The 17,859-nt window shown below is 46.4% G+C and overlaps 1 protein-coding gene across 4 annotated transcripts; it reads right to left on the bottom strand.

Annotated features, from left to right (window-relative positions):
* Positions 1-6,100: 6,100 nt before the first annotated feature.
* ORAI2 (ORAI calcium release-activated calcium modulator 2) lies at positions 6,101-16,572 on the bottom strand. 4 transcript variants are annotated; one of them, XM_010573529.1, is made up of 4 exons: positions 16,105-16,572; positions 15,899-15,944; positions 13,356-13,596; positions 6,101-7,817 (listed from the first exon to the last, which is right to left on the bottom strand). In XM_010573529.1, the coding sequence occupies exons 3-4, from the start codon at positions 13,581-13,583 to the stop codon at positions 7,272-7,274; spliced, it is 774 nt and encodes a 257-aa protein (XP_010571831.1). In that variant the 5' UTR covers positions 13,584-13,596; positions 15,899-15,944; positions 16,105-16,572; the 3' UTR covers positions 6,101-7,271. The 4 variants fall into 4 exon arrangements, with proteins under 4 accessions (XP_010571831.1, XP_010571830.1, XP_010571832.1 ...); XM_010573528.1 differs by having other exon boundaries at positions 15,899-16,572; XM_010573530.1 differs by lacking the exons at positions 15,899-15,944; positions 16,105-16,572 and adding an exon at positions 12,741-12,904 and having other exon boundaries at positions 13,356-13,435.
* Between the last annotated feature and the right edge of the window lie 1,287 nt (positions 16,573-17,859).

Here is a 17,859-nt window from a genome sequence, read left to right as displayed (position 1 = left end):
TGAGCTGTTGTATTCATTGTAACAAAATGCAAAAAGCAAATAGCCAGTTTTTAAATACTGAAATGAAACCAAGAAAGAATCATTAAACTGAACTGAGTATCAAACTGCCCTTGGCACAGATTCAGCCCAAACTCTGCAGCAGATTTTGACCCTTCCTGGCCCATACTTGATTCTGTCATACTGCTTTTTGCGTTGCACTGTGCCGTAGGGACACAACTATCTTCTCACCCGCTTCGGATAGGTCCTTTAGAGATCAGCTCTCCAGGGGAGGAGGGTAAGCAAGCGTCTCTCCACAGATAGTACAACACACTGAGAACTAATTAAAGTAATTATCCTTTGCTGAAGATTCATGCTCTAACAGTGAGGATTAATCATAAATACCGTGTGTGACCTATATCTTCTGGGACCAAAGAGAAGTGTTTGCAGAGGGCCGAAGCTGACTCTTCCGCAGAGACAGCTTGGACAGAGTTCAGACCAAAGACTTGCACAGACTGTGTTATTTTCTGATCATTTGTCATCTCTGAACCCCGCTGTCAACTCTCAGTAGCAAGAGTCTGATTTTGGGAATAAGCTGGGCAACAGACTGCAACACTGGCGGCTATCATTTTTTTTCTTGGCACCTCCAGCAGTCAGGTTTGAATCATGCCTTGTACCTAAGATTCAAGTAGTCATTTGTAGCAGAAGCTGATTTGAGGCCATCTGTCTGCTCTGAACAAACTTCTGTGCTCTTGAAAATGAAGTTGTGCCGTGGAAGAAGTGTGATCCTTTAATAAACACAGATGTGTCATCAAAACCATTCAGCACAGTCACACCTACAGCAATAAAACAACACTTTACAATGCTGCCTGGTTTTGGTCAGTAAGGAAAGGGGGGGACATGCTTATTGTGTGGGATCTTAGTGTCCCTGCACAGGTGTATCCCTGCCCTAGCAGTACTTCCTTGGCACAACGCACAGGTTTTACTGTATAGTAATGCATTCGCGCCATAGACACTGCCCTCTGCTTCAGGCACTGTGGGGGAAGGAGCTCTTCACCCAACAAAACAGTTACTAGAAAATCAGTTGGGTGAATCAGAATATTTGTTATCAGTTTAAGGTAACATACAACCACACCCCTTCTTGGCTGCAGTGAACCAGTTTCAGTTTAGCCCAGTATTTGAACAGTTGGGGACATTGTCTACATCATAATTCCAACAGGGACCCACAAGCAAGGCTCCCCTGGGTGGTCCTAAACCCCAAACTTCCATCCAGACCGGCCGGTGAGTGCCACCTACGTGCTCCAGCAGCAGTTTCGGCAGTCACAGCATGCCCTCTCTGACAGAAACCCATCACTGCAAACACAGCCAGCCCACATGCAACAGGCAGGCCACGCTTGCTCACAGCAAGCTTTATCCCGGGAGATTTCTCATAGGCTACCACTTCTTCAGCTCGCTCCCAAAAGCAGGTCCTTGTGCTCTCAAAATAACAGTTCCTAACCTTTTTCTGGTAGACTGCTGTGATCAGCACTGTGCCGCTGGTGTCCACGGGGCTCCCCAGCCGTAGAGAGCGTGATGTCCCCAGGTCAGCGCCTGGAGCTACCATCGGAGCAGAGGACCTTCGGCCAAGCAGGAGGACACGGCTGGCAGCCTGCTGGAGCTCAGCACAAAGCCACACTACGGGAGGAAACCCAGGGCAGGCTTTCACAGATAAAGCAAGCGTTGAGCCCATATCCTCATCACCCTTTCAGTACTGAGCCTCTCCAGCAATCTGCTCTTTGCTCAGCAAACTGCGGCAATCAAGTATTTCCATTAATGTTTGGCCCTTATTTCCAGTGCTCCCTTTTAGATTTATATTGTGCTCTCAGCCTTTTAAAATACTTTGTGTGCTACCTGCTGTTTCATTCTCTCCGCAGTGAAAACAGATGATGGCTTCTGATGAATCAGTGCCACAATAACAAGATACACAATATTAGTGCATTTTGTGCTCTGCATTTGTTAGCTGAATTTTTCTGCCTCAATCGAACTATACGGAAAGCTGCCATTCTTGCCAGAAAATTCCAGCTCTTGCTAGATGGTATCTTAAATTAAAAAAAATGCAAATAATTAAATACTGAGCCAAAGACTGAGGGCTTTGTCTAGATGTTTTTGAAGTCCAAAACTTAATCTAGTCACTACACAGTCATTGATTGCTATGTCTATCTTTTTGACATTTTTCGCCTGTTAAACAACCTCTTGGGCATCATCTTAGACCAAAATGCAATTACACACCCATTGGTTCTGTATTACTTCCTAAAACTTTACATACATTCTCTCCTAAAAAGCCAGAAACGCAGCCCTGCAGAACATTAACAATTGGTTTGGACCGTCAAGTATCACAGAAATCCGAGAAAAGTATAAAGAGGTTTTAATCTTAATTAATTAGCTTTTAAAACTAATTTTGACCACTATTCTAGTATTATTAATGTAAGACAAACTTTAATGGTCTTCATGTTATAGGATTTTCTATCACAGCTGTTTATTTCCTTAACCAAGATCAGCACTTGTAAAACACATGCCAAGAACCAGGCCCTCATTAAAAGGAAGCACATCTGATTGTTCTCTACTTGTGTATTTTTGAAGGATAAGGATAATATCTGACCAAGCTTTTTTAATAAAAGGCAAAACCCAAGTTAACCCATAGAGGATGCTGGAGGACTTGAGCTGCCTTTCAAAAAAAAAAAAATCAGTCTGAAATCAGCAAGAAGCATAAAACTTAGCACGTTTATCCAGTTTCTCTCACACAGCTGGACAATAACTGAGATACATAAGTTGTTCTACATTAAACATTGCTCATGCAGAGATAAAACAAGAATAGGCAAAGCTAAAATACAGAGTTGTTTTTTTTTTTTTTCCTCTTAGCACTCATTGTTACAACCGTGGGCAGAAAGCAAGCTCCCAGTTGTACACACAGGTATTCACAGGAATGCCTTCCAAATTCAGCCGGTCAGTAATTACTGAAACTACTTTGTTTGAAATGGGTACAGAGGAGACAGCCTGCGAGAAGTTAATCAGAAAATAACCACACTGGCCCAGTTGTGCCGGGATCTGAATTCGAGGTTGTAGCTTGGGGGGTGTTACTGAAGAAGCTATCTTAAAAGTAGATGCAACAAGATTTAGAAGATAAGGAAGCTAACAGCAGCAGGGAAACTCGAAAGCCTTTTGTTTGTTTGTTTTAAGGGAGGGGAGGAAGAGAAAGGACATTATGAAATCCCGCGTAAAGCCACGGAAAGGCAAAAGGAGAATGTGAAGCGTGAGCAACCAGTCCCACATCCAGCTGGGCACCCTGCACCTCCATCCCCGAGCCCAGGGCAGTCGTCCCTGTGGCAAGCTGGGATTGCCCATCCCAGAGTCAGGGAACCGAAGGATGTTCGCTCTGCAGCTGCACCCACCCCACCAGCTCTCTATAAACACTTCCACATATTTGAGCGCTTACCGCAGAGCACGCTCCACCCAGGGCTCTCGCACAGTATTGCTTTCATCCATCACGTGGGTCAGGCCCAGACGGTCGAATCCAACATCTACTCCATCTCCCCTGATCATAAAGCCTCCCCGAGAGTCACATATCCACCAAAACAACGGGGTGGCAGCTACCAGAGCCAGGCCTGCCCCAGGGCGACGTTAAAAATAGGGAGCTCACAGGCGTAAGAGCTGCCACTGACCACAGCAAAGGGAGAACCTGATACTGCCCCGGCTCCGACAGCTCCCTCCGGCTTGCGTTCGTGCCCAGTTGCGTTCGTGACTCCTGCTAACGAGGGAAGGAGAGGGGAATCGTGCCCTAAACCAAGGCAGGTACCTGGGTATGATACAAAGCAGGGCTGTACCCCTGTCCTTGACAGCTCCTTCCCCGCTTTAGGCTGGGCAGGCAGGGCCCCTCTAGCACTGGAGCCTGCAGAGGTGTTTTCTGCCAGGCAAAAACTGTCCAAAAAAATCTGAAGGAGGACTCGGGACTCTGGAGCGACATCGTGGCTGTCCCCTGCAGCAAGCCCCACTGCAGAAATTGGAGAAATGGCCCAAACAAGGCAATAACTGGTCCAGAGAGTCACAGCCCACGGGAGCTGAGAATTAGGGCAACAGCCACCCCAAACTACAGCACCCCAGAGCCCAAGGCTGGTACAGAAACCTAACACACACATCAGGGGAGATCCTCGACACCCATCCCCAGCCTGAGGGTGGGACCCTTGGGAGAACCCTTGTGCAGGCACTGCAGGAACAGAGCTACTCGAAACCTGGGACACTCCAGGAACGACAGACGCCCCAGGAACGACAGAGAGGTGACACCACAGGTCAGACGTGGCCAGGCACCAGCAGGCAAACCTGGACGTGACACAGCGCGCTGCCAGCCCTGCTGAGACACCAGCGATGGTGTGGAAAGGCAGGCATCTCCAGGCTTGACTGATGGGAATCCTGCTGACAGTCACGGGGGCAGCAGCAGAAGCAAGGAGGATTTTCTGGCGCAGCAGCACAGAAACACCAATCTGGACAAGTACAACGTCCCTACTCATTTACGGATGAACTACGGTGGCTGATACCACAGGCAATCTTTCTGCAACACAAGTCTTGACCCAACAGCTGTGAAAATGTAAACAAGTTGGAGAAAGAGAGGCAGGAGCAAGAAAAGCAAATGCTGTTGTTGGGAAAGAAGGAGAGGAGTTACAGCATGAAGGTGATGGGTAACCTAGAGAGATCCCAGATGCCAGAGTCAAAGAGCAAAAATACTCCCATGGGCTTCTCACAGAAGGGAGAACTCAGTGCCCAGAAAGACACAAGAAACAAAACTACAAGCAAAGATGGGAAAGCACATTATTATTCTGTTTGAAGTGCATTCACCCTTGGGACACCACCTCAAACCGTACCTCAGACTCCCTGCTGGAGTAAGGCGATCCCACTCCAGTCACAAATGTGCTGCCTTGAGACTCATCTTGCATCCAATCCCAAAGACTCACCAAGTTATTCTACAAAATCAAAGCAGAGTTTCTGCTGCATTTCTCCATTTGCTGAGGTTTATTATATTTGCAAAGAATTAAATGAACCATTTGTCTGTTTCCAAATGAGCTGCATTGCTTTTGCAGCACTGTATGCACACTGTGAAACTTTTTTTATTGCAAAAATGGCTCTGTACTTTCCTCAACAACCTCCTGAGCTCCACAGCGCACAGAGTCCTATTATTACTGATGTTAAAGGAGAGTGCAAAGTACAGATGAGAGATTCATCCTATCTGGTCTGGCTCTGGCCTCACAATAGAAATTTTGTTGGTAGAAGAGCTTACATGTGTAATACTTGGCAGAAAACTCAACTCTGATTTTGTTGTGTAAACCTTTAATTTTTATTATGGTAAAAAGAGGAGGGAGAGAAGGCAGACTTCTGGGGAGATGGTATGAATTTCATGACCACCCACTTCCTGGAGGATACTCATTTTTTTGTGTATGTGCATAAGTACAGACTAGTCATTTAAGCACACAAAGACTATTTTCTTTGCTGCACATCAGCCAATATGGTACATGCCAACTGTGGCAAGAACAACAGATGAAAGCCACAGACACAGTGCTAAGCAACTTGTTCAGCAATGCTCAAACTCGCATGTAAACAAGAGAGATAAGAGTTGGGTTCCCAAGGCCCTCACCAGAGAGGAATATTGGGATAGTGTCACCCCGCTGCACTGGGATTTGCGTGCACTCTCCCTTCTGGGAGACTGACATGTAATACACTGCCATTAGATTTCTCAAATCCCGGTGGAATAAGGGACCAGAGTTAAATAGAACATTACAAACATCCTTAATGATTTCAGAAACCTATAAAGCCTGGGAGACTCTGAAACTGCAATGTTTGAGTGCAGAGCAGGAGATCAGCACAGATCAGGGCCAAGAAAATGTGCTTATGCTTCTTTCAGCCCTGTGTGGCAGAAAGCCTTACTTTCCCTTAAAAGAGCTGATGATTGCAAAACACTCTTTTCCCTCCACAAAGTTACCATAAATCATAAAATCATTTTTACAGACGTTTTCACTCACAAGGATGCTATAGAATTTACAAGCTTCCCTTGCTAAGCAATACAGACTTGCAAGTGTCATTTTCTCTGCTGCTGAAAAAAAAAAAAAGTCAGCTCAAGTGAAACGTGATAGCTCTTTAATGGCACACAGCTCTCCTGCTGGATCCAGCTCCATCAGACTCGCCAGTACAGCTCCAGGTTCCACCAGAGGAGCTTTGGTGGAGGGAGAAGGAAGCACTCGTTTTTGACAGATGAATGCTACAGCTGACAAAAACAACCAAATAACTGATGAAACACGCAGGACTGGGGCTTGTTCTCTCCAGCAAACCAGGCAAAAGGCATTACAACAATACATAAATGAAGATGACATAGTGACAGATTTCTACAATATGCTATATGCTGTCACTCCTTACCTTCTTGAAACTTGCTTTTCTAGTCCTTCAAAGTTTTGTCTCATTAAATTCCTTGTCACTGTTCTGTTTTAAGAATGTCCTTGTTAAAACTAAAACACCTGTAAGCCTTCCCTGGGCACTCTTGTCTCTTATTGGGAAAAAACACATGATCTTGGCATTCATTTCAGTCTAAAGTGACAGATGTTGCTGAAAAAAGTACGACAGAACTTCCCAGTCTCCTGCAATTCAAAATTCTACCTCCCCAGCTGTAAAAATGTAGTAAGGAATAGCAAGAAAAGAACATAAGAGCTAAGGCTGATTTCTTTCTGGTTATGTATTTATGGAATACTTGCTTTGGAACAAAGGTGATCAACACTTGCCATTTCTATTGCGCTTTCCTGGACATCCTCAAGTCAGTTGCAGATACCCACATTAACCAGCTCAGCTCTAGAAACGAGCTGCCAGTTAATTGCTGCTGCACTGACAGCCAGGGAGTTCTGACACATAAGACAGGTCCTACACACACACACACTGGCTTTTTGGACAGCTGATGCAGTTTTACTTTTGGCAACAGAATATTGCCTTTGTAAAAAATACAGATTTTTGGCTACCTGAAACAATGTTAAGGTAGATAAAGTTTTGATCTTGAACTCCATGACAGTGTCAACTTAAGTACGCAAGTGTGTAGGACCAGAAACAGGCCAGAGACCTCAGCATCTGAAACAGCCCTAGAACCCACAGCTATATATGGCAGGCAATTAGCATTTACATATTTAAGCCTCAAGACAATCCATCACTGGTGCGTCTCATCAACTAGCAAAACAGGTATTTTGCTCTTAGCCTCAGCTGAGCAGATTTGCTGGAAGCAGCCTCTGCCTCTGTCACACTACCTGCATGCCTCTGTCATGCCCATCTAACTGCACTTTCAGTTTGTGAAGCTCTTCGATCTCTCGGTTGTGGCGCTCCGTTTTGTGCCGCACCAAAGAGCGGTAGAAGTGAATGGTGAAGACGACAAAAATCAGACCCACTGGGACCATGATGATGGTGGAGACCAGCGCTGACTGCCAACCTGCATGGCCGCTGGGCTTCTCAACGTTGGTGGTCTCATTTTTCGGGATGGAGCCCACAGGCAGAAATTTTATCCAGCACAGAAGCACAACTTCCGCAAGGAAAAGGAGGATCCCCAAGACGGTGGAGAAGCCCCACGCCAGCTCGATGTACGGATGCATGCGCTCATGCGGGGACTCACTGATGGAGTTCAGGTTGTGGATGTTGCTCACTGCTTCCACGTTAGGCAGAATGCAGGTGCTGATGAGAAGGGCAAAGAGATGAACTGCCACGAGCACTGTTGTGCAGGCACTGAAAGCAATCAGCAGCATCTGGGGGTACTTGTACTGTACCTCCAGCTGCACCTCCACCATGGCAACCTGGGGGGAAAGGAACAAAAAGCTTGTCAACAGCTGCTAGTTTTCTCTTTTCAAGGCTTTCATCCAGGAAAGCATCTTTACTGAAGAACACCTAAGGTCAAGTACACACTCCAGTGCTTTTTAGAATGGCAGCCTAGATGGATCATTTCTGTTTCCCATGAAGACGTACAGTGAAGATGCAGTCTGCAGCCTGGCCTTTCTGAAAGCTCATGCGTACATTTCTGCCCTGTAGTTTTCTGAAATAACATATCTCTCCTTGCAACCATGAGCCATACGAACTGCATCAAACCAAACACACAACAGAAGGAACTCATTAGACAACAAGTGGAGCTCGGAGGCAGCTGACAGCCTGCTAGCCAGCCCACCCGCCCATCACACATTCTCCATCCGCTCATCACTTGTGGCTGCGGTGCAGGAAGTTTCAACTTCAGGCGCATAAAGAAAAGCAAAAGCAAGCAGCTCTTCTGGCCAGCAGCCAGCAAGGTTTCACCACCCCCCATGGGAAGCACACAAGCTACTTTACAGTTTAAGTTAGTCCATAGTTAAAATAGCTGCTTTCTATTCTCAGAACATTGTATGTTCGTTTTTATTATGAATATGCCCAGATACGAGTTATTTATATCCTCAAATTTCTCCCTTGAGAGCTAATAACTTACTGATATACACAGCAGAAGTGGACAGCTACTGGCTTATGGGCGTGCTCAACAACCAACGATTCAGATAGAAATCTGTCTTCTTAAAATAAAAGCTATCATATAGCATGTCTCTAAAGCTCTCTATTTTTAATTGAATCAAATAAAGCTTAACAAGCAGAATAAGCACAAGAGAGCAGGGGGCTCTTCTGAGATCAGAACTGGAGTCCTAGGCCTGTTAACTGGTTTAGCATAAGAATTGGTAAAATTACTTAACCTACCTGTGAATTAAAATAGTACTTCTGTGTGGTGGCATCCCTGAAAGGACTGCAGAAACCTTGCGCTAAGAGAAGCCACAAAAACAGTGGACAAGCGTATCAAACATTGCTCTCTAGTAGCTCTCTAGTGGCTTGCTTGGATCTGCGGCTGCACTTCATGATTTGCATGGATACTTACTTGCCTGGCAGCAGGCACAACCTCTGGTGATCCCAGGTGACCTGCTGCTCCATCGTGGCAGAGCTTGCCAGATGCGTTAAGGAAAGGAGAAGCCGATGCTTGGATGCCTGCCTCAAGACCATCTCAAGAAGGCAAAGTCTGAACAAGCAGCTCGATTTTGGGGGCTAGATGGATTTTGCAGAAAGGACTCATGATTACTTTATCCAGAGTTCGCATGAGACCACCACTAAGCAGCCATTTCACACTCTGTATAATAATCTGCACCATTCGCTCTGTCATTACTTGTTAATAATATTATTTGGGCACTGGAAGATTAGGGGTACGCTCATGCTCTCCCTGTTGGTAGCCCTGAAAATGATTAAAGGGGATGGAAGCAAGTGCCTACATTGGCATGACTGCTGCCTTACCTGCATTTACTCTGAAACCATCAGCAGCCTGAATGAGGGGATCACAGTCAAGTCTGAACAAATTTAGTAGCAACCAAGATATAACACATGTGTTTGTGGTAGCAAATGGTCAATCTCTACAAGTCCAGATTTTATACGTACATCAACTATTTAGGATATTAGAGACACAAAAATACCATGACAGTTCTTGGACATTCCCAGCTTTTTGTTCTGATTATGAACATGTGGGGTTTTTACTTTTCTGTTGTTTTTTTTAAAAGTTCCTGTTCACAGTTTACAGTGGTTGTTGTTGTATAGCGGAGAAAATAATAATGCAGGATTGGCTTCACCATCCACTGCAAGGTCAATTTAATTAAAACACATTACACATTGCCTTGCATATGTTCTCTTTGTGGTTCCCCTTGTATTGATTCAAGAAGGAGATCAGACTTATTCTTTGCTGCACTGTTCTGTACAGTGAATTTGTACAGTGCTGTGATTGTCAGTCACACCCTATCAGCCAGGAAAAGCTGCAGGTATATTGTTCATTATTGGGTGCTGTAATACCCAGAGACATAGTATTCAGCAAGCTGAATAGAAATTGTACCTGCATGTTCAATTTATAGCTTTATATTAAAGCTGAAAGCCTGGCTGATGTCAACATATCAATTTCTACTTGTTATCCTTCGCATGAGCAGCACTTTTGAGCTAATTGGATGTTTCCTCCCAGACTAACCTATTCCCTAGGGCTAGCTTCAGCTGTGCAATGTGATGAATTTTTAACACTGACTGATGGCTCAGTAAGAGGTATTTCAGGGAAAAACATCAACAATCCAGATAGGGCAGCAAGGCAGAAAAACAGTTCATTTAACCTGAACAAGAGCTGGAAAGGTAAGTGAGCTCTTATCGCTTTACCCTGTACAAACTATCATGTCATTCTCTGACCGGGATAAGAGAAAGAGGACAAGCTGACATAACCCATTTAAAAATCATTAAATATGCTGCTTAGTCTGTAAAACTATTAATATGTCATGTTTGATACAATTATACTCTTCCGTGATAATAGCCCCCTTTATTTTAACCTCTTCCCAGAAGCCAAGGTGTCAAGGGCTTGACTTTGCAAGGCACTGAGCACTCTGCTGAGCCGCAGAATATTTCAGCATAGGCTTAATTTTAAGCTCGAGAATCACCCTGTTGAACTCCATGCTCACAAGTTTGCTAAAGGACCAAGTACTCAGAACATTTTAGAATTAAACTGCAATTAAATTACATGCAATTATGTTGGGGTTTTGTTTGGTTTTTTTTTTTTTTTGACCAGTATAGCCCAGATTGTCCACAACAAAGGTGATGTTCATCCTGAGAAATTTAGACCAGGATAGATAGTATCAAGCAAAAGGATGACAAATGGCTTAACATAAACCATGTTACATTCACACAGATGGTCTGGCAGTTTGTAAAAACAATCACTCCAGTAGATCTGTTAGGTCAGGGGTTTTTGGGTTTTTTTGGTTTTGTTTTTTTTTTTTTATTAAATCAAACACATATCCTGTAGCAATTGGACAAGCACTGAGAAGACTGATTAGCAGCAATAGCTCTTATTTTCATCAGGAAAATTATTAAGGAGGTTTCCTACGCTCCCTCTAAATCTCATTCATCTGCAGTCTCCCTGGGGCAAATGCAGTAGCCCTACAGCCCACCTCCAAACAGACCTGGCACTGGAAAGGACCCACATCCTCCTGATCTGCCCAACTCTCTGCCAGAAATATCAGAGACAGCATCGAGTAATGAGGAAGGTTCGCATTATTCTGCAGCCTTTCCAGAAGGAGCTGGATCAAAGCCACTGCCTGTTGATTAAATATCCATCAGCTCATAATAATCTTCAGCCAATATGGAACTGGCTTGAATCAAACACACTGACACGGAGGTAAATAAAGCAATAGCCAAGCCCTGTATGACATTTGTTTACACTGCTAAATGCACACAGGGCTTCAGGGAAAGTATTTAACTCTAAATAACTTCTCTACTTTCATCAATAGCCAAATAGATGCTCTTATTAGAGAGTAAACATCCATGTACCAAATACCTGCATGGCGAATTACCAGTGGAGAAATAACCTGGTAGGAACAGATACCGCAGATTTCACCGGAAGGTCCAGTACAATCAGGTGGGAAAAAGCTTGCTAGTAAAGAGAATTTCTTATTGCAAAAATTTTTATTTCCAACAGTTACTGATTTCAGGTGTACTTACTATCTTAAGCTGGTGATTATAACTAACACTACTTATACCTATGTGTTTACTTGACTTGCATTTTAAATAGTTTAAAGAGAAGTCAAATGGTTCATTTTGCGTGTTTGCCAAGGACTTTCAGCCAGTTTCTGTTGTGTGAGTTGAGAAGGCATGCTTTGTTTTCAGATACATAGTTCAGCCCCGCAGTGCGGGTGGGCTGCAAGCCCCTCCCCGAGTCCCAGTGATGCCAGCGAGAGCACACCCCAGCACGGGCACCTGCTTGTGTAACCATGCTGCCTAGATCAGTTCACAACAATATGAAAAGTTAATTGAACAATCATGTTGAAGAGAACAGTCACAAGTGACTAACACAGAACTCTGGTAACCCAAAGGCACAAAGGGCAAGCACACAAGTGGCTTTTTAGAGTAAGAAAGCTTCTCAGTGAAAGTAATCTACGGGAAAGCACTCAACTTTCTCAAAACAAGGAGGTACCTTCTGCCATTTCAGCACACAAGCTTGGTTACAAACCAACATACGCTGCATGAAAAGTTCTTATGAGCATCGCTTGCATGCAGTCAGCAAGCGGAGAGGAATCGCAAAACAACCAAGCACCCTCTCTCCTCTGCAGCCTGCTCCCCCTTAATTCCCCGCTTGCATTTTTCCAACTTCACTTTGGGTGGCCAACTTTGTCATCCCAGACTGTTGTAATGTTACAGATGATTCGTGTGCTGGGGGATTGGGGGAGGAAAAAGCAGTGGAAGAAGCTAAAATAAAACAAGGAAAGCTATCCGGAAAGTTCCCAAGATCTGTCTTCCCCCCCAGCTTCTGAGCTGCAGGATGCAACATCTTCACATCACATCCCACTCACCCAGGCGCTGCCCTCTGCCTCTTCGCATTCATCTGACAGACCTCAGGAACAACCAAACCTGCCCATTTCCTGAGCAGAAAACCTCCCCCAAACAGATTTCAATTCTCACTCCCGGTAAGCAAGAACTGGAGGGGAAATGAAGAGGCTCACACTGACACAGCATGGCTGTGTTTTGCTAATACCACAGCTTGGACAGCTCCGAGCACTGGACCGCTGTCTCCGTCTTGTTCATTTGCTCGCTCCCTGACGTGATTTTCACCTATGCCGATAGCTTCCAGATAACACCCAAGTGCTGCACAGAGCAAAGCAAGCACCAGGGATTATGCCCAATAGGCAGCACTGACACAAATATACCAGGTTTGCCTCCCTTCAGGCTAGAGAGTCCTCTGACACCAGGTCCAAGGCTGCAGGGCCTCTTCTCACACCTCAGCATATAACACGATCTCCCTGATCATGCTATGCAAACTTCACTCTGGCAGACTGTGACCCAACCTCCACCTTATTTTAGACACTGTGACCTGAAAAAACACATACGTAAATTACGATGATGTTCAGGACTACAGCAACCACAGTGGCCTGGAGAAGCTCCACGCCCAAATGCAACCTCACGCGAAGGCAGCCAGCTACAAATGGCCTTGGGCCCAAAGGAGAGCCCAGGTCCTGTATTCTTTAGCACTGGTGGAGCACTTAGGATCACTTGCAGGTAGGGGATTAGTATTTTTAAAAGGGCTGACTTGGGAGCATGTGGGTTGACTGTTAGGCAGCTCATATATCTGTGCTGCCTTGAGCGAGCCAGCCTCAAACTTTTCAGCAGCAGCCAAGCAGAAGCCCCCTGGCAGATGCCTCCTGCCTCTTCAGAAAACAACACTACGTCCTGCTTCTTCACAGGATGCAAACACTGATTAATAGATGGTTTTAGTGAACCAAAACCTTCATGATCCAGAAAGTGTGGCTACAAAATACACATACCATTGCAAATCCAGAGAGCAGAGCAGAGGTTCTGCTGGAAGCTTTCAGTTTGGCTCGGCTCAGGTACAGTTTTCTCCATGAAAGGGCTTGAACGGAGTGGTGGTTTGATGTGACCAATTCCAGATAGCTGCGCCGGACCCAGTCCCGATAATCCATGCCTTTTGTGCCAGGTTCAGAGCAGCAAGCAGGAGTGGAAGGATCCACTGGAACATTTAACTCAGAACTCATGATGAGAAAAATGCTGAGGGAACAAAAGAGTCATGTTCAAAAAGAGATAGTGAAGAGGACAAGCATCAACTACTGGAAAAGCTACGTTTAAACAAAGTTGCCCTCGGTCAGTAGAAAAATGATGGACCAAATACCATCACGCTTGCAAGGCACAGAACAGAGAAAGGACCATCTGTAATTGGTAAAAATGACCATGAGAACTAGGAAAGATTACACAAGTAAACCCAGGAACTACTCCAGCAGGAATTCAGGAAGGGTGCACAGCATCTGGCTTTTCATTTCAAAGCTGGCATCTTAACTTTCCCCTTTAATGCTTCCTTGCTAATAAAAAGAAATGTTTTACATAAAGACACTTTGGAAATAATGCCTCCACCTTATAATTTTGTTTTAAGCTCACAGTTAATTTCACAGTTCATCACAGATTGGCTCCAAATGCATCTCCTTAGAGTACCAAAGTAATGTTGGCTAGCATGTTCAGGGAGTCACTTTTTGCTCTTTCTTTGGAAAACAGTTTGATTCAGTCAAACCATTGCGCATCATAGCTCAGTTTAGATGGGCACAGTCCTTCCCCAAGACTTCCCCAATAGTCACAGAGCTGAATGCTGTGTAGGGTTAACAAATGAACTCCCCAAGCTTCTGCGGTGGGAAGTTTCCTGAACTGCCCACACTCCACTTATCAGCCACATCTGACCAAGAATCCTGTTCCTTTACTTCCACTGGTGGCTCTTAGCACAGGGAAAGGAAAAGACAATTCCAAGGGGAATAGCAAGCTGCCTTCCAGGTAGTTTCAGCATCTTTAGATTCACGAGATTACACTGAAAGACGTAAGAAAGCAGCAAGACTATTTCAGGTGGTGAATGCCACAGCTGCCAGCAGAGACAAGTACAAGGTCCAAACCACCCCCTCCTTACACCACAACATAGCCAGGCTGCTGCCAAATGGCTCTGGTTGATCTCCATGCCATCCACAGACACAGAACAGAATTCACTAAATGTTTCAAGCAAAAATTTCTCAACTCTGACAAACATCTGAAACTAGACATTTAACTCAGCCTTCTGAAGAACAGAAACCACAATTCTCTGATTAATCACCACATTCACAACTCTGCCACTGACCACCACGGCGGTGGCAGGTAACACCACCAGAGCTGCACCACACGAGACCCTTCTGGCCATAAATACTTACCAGCTCCTAGGAGGAGGAGATGCATGCCCAGAATCACACGTGGTGTGGTACTAATTACTCCCAGCGCCACACCTCAAGGTCACAGGCACCTTGCTGTTCGCTGTTCAGGCACCACGCTTGAGAGGAGCCCCAGCCCTGCCTGCATCCCCCCTGCTCCACCCAGCTCTCCGTGGACACGGGCCACATAGTGACAGCTAATAAACCCTCATTTGCTGTGAGATTTGAGGAAGTGACAAAGATAAAAAGGACACCAACTGCCCACAACTCCGAATGCTGTTACTAAAAAGGAACAAAGATGTTCCAGGCACACTAACAAAGATTAGACTGCAGCAGCAAATAAAGCATTGCAGGTCGTAAGACTTGTCTGTCCCTCCTGAGCATGGTGGGCTTTCAGATTCCAGCCCCCTCAGACATAATAAGGATGGCAGCAAGAGTGCAAGACGACTTCTTCTGGGCAGTTTTTGATAAGGCCACTATTACAGCCCCTGGAGGATTCTAGGATGGCTCCTGAACTGCTCAGGAGTTTTCAAATTATTAAAAAAAAAAAAGTATAAAAGAACATTCACACAACAATAAAAACAAGAACAGAGTAACAGGGACAAACCTCCCTGCTTGCTCTGTGTGTCCAGAAAAGGCAAGAATCACCTATTTTACAGAAGAAGAAGAAAAAAAAAAAAAATCTCTCCCCAAAGCCTCCTGGGATGACTGGAGCAGAAACATTCTGTGAGCAGCAAAATTATAAAGCTGTTTCCTGTGACAACATCCTGTGTGGATTCTGCAATGTATAGCGTGGGGTGAATTTATCAGCTTTGTCCTTATTTGGGACACTGATGGCCGCTACCCTGCAATTTATTTTCACAAAATACGTAGGAACTTTGTATGTAGGAAACTTCAACCCCTGGGACAAATTCCGTTGAAAAGACAAATGAATTCAGAGGTTACAGAGGGAGAGCAAGGGTACCCAATCACATCTGCTTCTTTCCTTAGAAAAATAAGCTAAAAATACCACAAGGATGAATTTTCACTCTGGAGCAGCTCAAGAAATGTTCCCAAATAAGTAAATAACTTCAGAATAAAATCCATAAACACAAACGTAACCCAAACAAGCAGTAACAGGACAGCAAACTCACCTTGGTGGCTACAGACATGGAGGGACTCGGTGGAGGGCTCCAAAGGCTGAAACACAAGACCAAGGAAGCATTTTACATGCACTGTATCTTAAGCAGTTTTACTCTGGAAATATTTTTCAGCCAGTTATCTGCATAAGGGGAGAGTTATTCTGGAGATTTCATGTTCCTATCCTGCAACGTTAAAGGTTTAGGACACTTGCTCTTACAGAAATAACTGTCCTACAGGGTTTTTACCGCACAGAGCTGTTGAGTTTTGGATGGAGAATCAGGGCTTCGTCAGGGGACCTCTTCCTCAGCCTAACAGCCAGCTCCGGCCAAGTCCATCCCAGCTGTGTCTTTACTCCCTTCCGTTGCACCACCAATGCATTTGACCCTGTTTCATTTCACACCGCTGAAGACAGAAACCTCTCTGTGATTGCTACCTCATATTGATTTTGTTAATCTGTCCAGCATTGTCCTTCAGAGCCGCAAGCGTAGTGGGGAAAGCCTTTACCGTGCCTTACATCTCAGCTGGCCCTGTGCAGTTGCAAGCGCACGTGCGGGGATTTCTTCACAGCAGGGAATGAAGCAGACGCCGGCGGGGCTGAGATATGTGGATCTCCCTCCCGCCTCCAGTATGCCCTGAACAATCGCCCACAGAGTGCTGTCTCAGCAGTACTGTCAGCTCCTCTGCCTGGCTTCAGGAAGCCAGCCCCCCCGTCAGACACAGATTTCTGTCCCACACCCCGAGACTGATCAGTGTGTTTGTACCAGCGCCCTTCTCCCCTGTATATTATCATTCAAGACCCTGCACACCATGGCTAAGCCTAAACCCAGGCCGCACTACTCCTCCTTCTGCTACTCTGGGCCACCCAAGCTCAGGCCCTCTTTGCTATGGGGAACCCCTTCCCATGCTCTCTTCCGGCTTGGGACCCCCCCCAGCAGCACCCCTGGGATGTCACACCACCCAGGCAGGGTATGAACACCCCACAGCTGTGACCACCCTTACGGCAGTGCCCCTCACGCAGGGGATCAGCCCCCGAGCAGGGTGTGACCCCCTCACCCCACCACCACAGCTAGGATCCTACTCACAGGCCACCACCTGAGCAGGGGATTTCTCCTCCTCCTTCCCAGCCACCCTCAGCACACCCCGGGCAGGATGTGACCCCACACAGTGAGGATCTCCTCTCCAACAGCACCCTCAGACAGGGGATCGCCGAGGCCAGGATGAGACCCCCTCACAGCTAGGATGCTCTCCTCCAAAGGCACCCTGGACAGGGGATCCTCCCTCGGCAGGATGCGACCTCCTACCACTGGATCCTTGTCCAGCATCCCAAGGATCCCCTGCAACTCCTCAGGCAGGATGGGATCTGCTCCCTCCCCACAGCTGGGATTTGCCCTTTCCAACAGTACCCTGGGTCAGGGCCTTCCCTGCACCGTGGGCTGGAGGTGTCTCCCCTACAGCACCCCCAGCGAGACGATCCCTTTGTCAGGATACAATCCCCGAGAGCTGGCCTGCCCTCTGCATCCCAAGGGAGCTCCAAAACACCGCTGAGCAGGACGGGACCCCCCCCTTCTCTGCCTACAGCGGACCCTTCCCACACAAACCCACCGCCCCTGGCAGGGGATTGCCCGCAGCTGGGCAGGATGAGGTGCATATCCCTCCCCACCACCCCGGACAGGGGATTCCCCCCACCTGGGCAGGATGAGGCACGTCCCCCCCCACCACCACCCCGAGCAAAGGAAGCCCCCTCCAGGCAGGATAAGCCCAACTCTCCCCCAGCAGCGCTCCGGGCATGGGATGCCTCCACCTGGGCAGGATGAGACCCTCTCCACCCAGAGCACCCCGGGCAGGAGATGCTCCCATCTATGCAGGATGAGCCCCCCCCCCCAACACCCCGGTCAGGATGAAGCCCGCTACCCAGGAGCACGGGACCCGCCACCCCGTGCAGGATGAGACACCAGCCCCCGGGACAGGAGAC

The sequence above is a fragment of the Haliaeetus leucocephalus genome, unplaced genomic scaffold (assembly GCF_000737465.1).
Source record: "Haliaeetus leucocephalus isolate CR32 unplaced genomic scaffold, Haliaeetus_leucocephalus-4.0 Scaffold395, whole genome shotgun sequence".
Taxonomy (NCBI): domain Eukaryota; kingdom Metazoa; phylum Chordata; class Aves; order Accipitriformes; family Accipitridae; genus Haliaeetus; species Haliaeetus leucocephalus.
The sequence above is the reverse complement of the archived record's forward strand: the minus strand, read 5'-3'. Positions and strand labels throughout refer to the sequence as shown.

Excerpts from the sequence above, each read along its gene's own strand:
- ORAI2 (XM_010573528.1), bottom strand. The coding sequence starts at position 13,583 with ATGAGTTCTGAGTTAAATGTTCCAGTGGATCCTTCCACTCCTGCTTGC. Across the intron at positions 7,818-13,355 it reads TGCTCTCTGGATTTGCAATG|GTTGCCATGGTGGAGGTGCA; the intron begins GTATGTGTATTT and ends CTTTCCCCCCAG.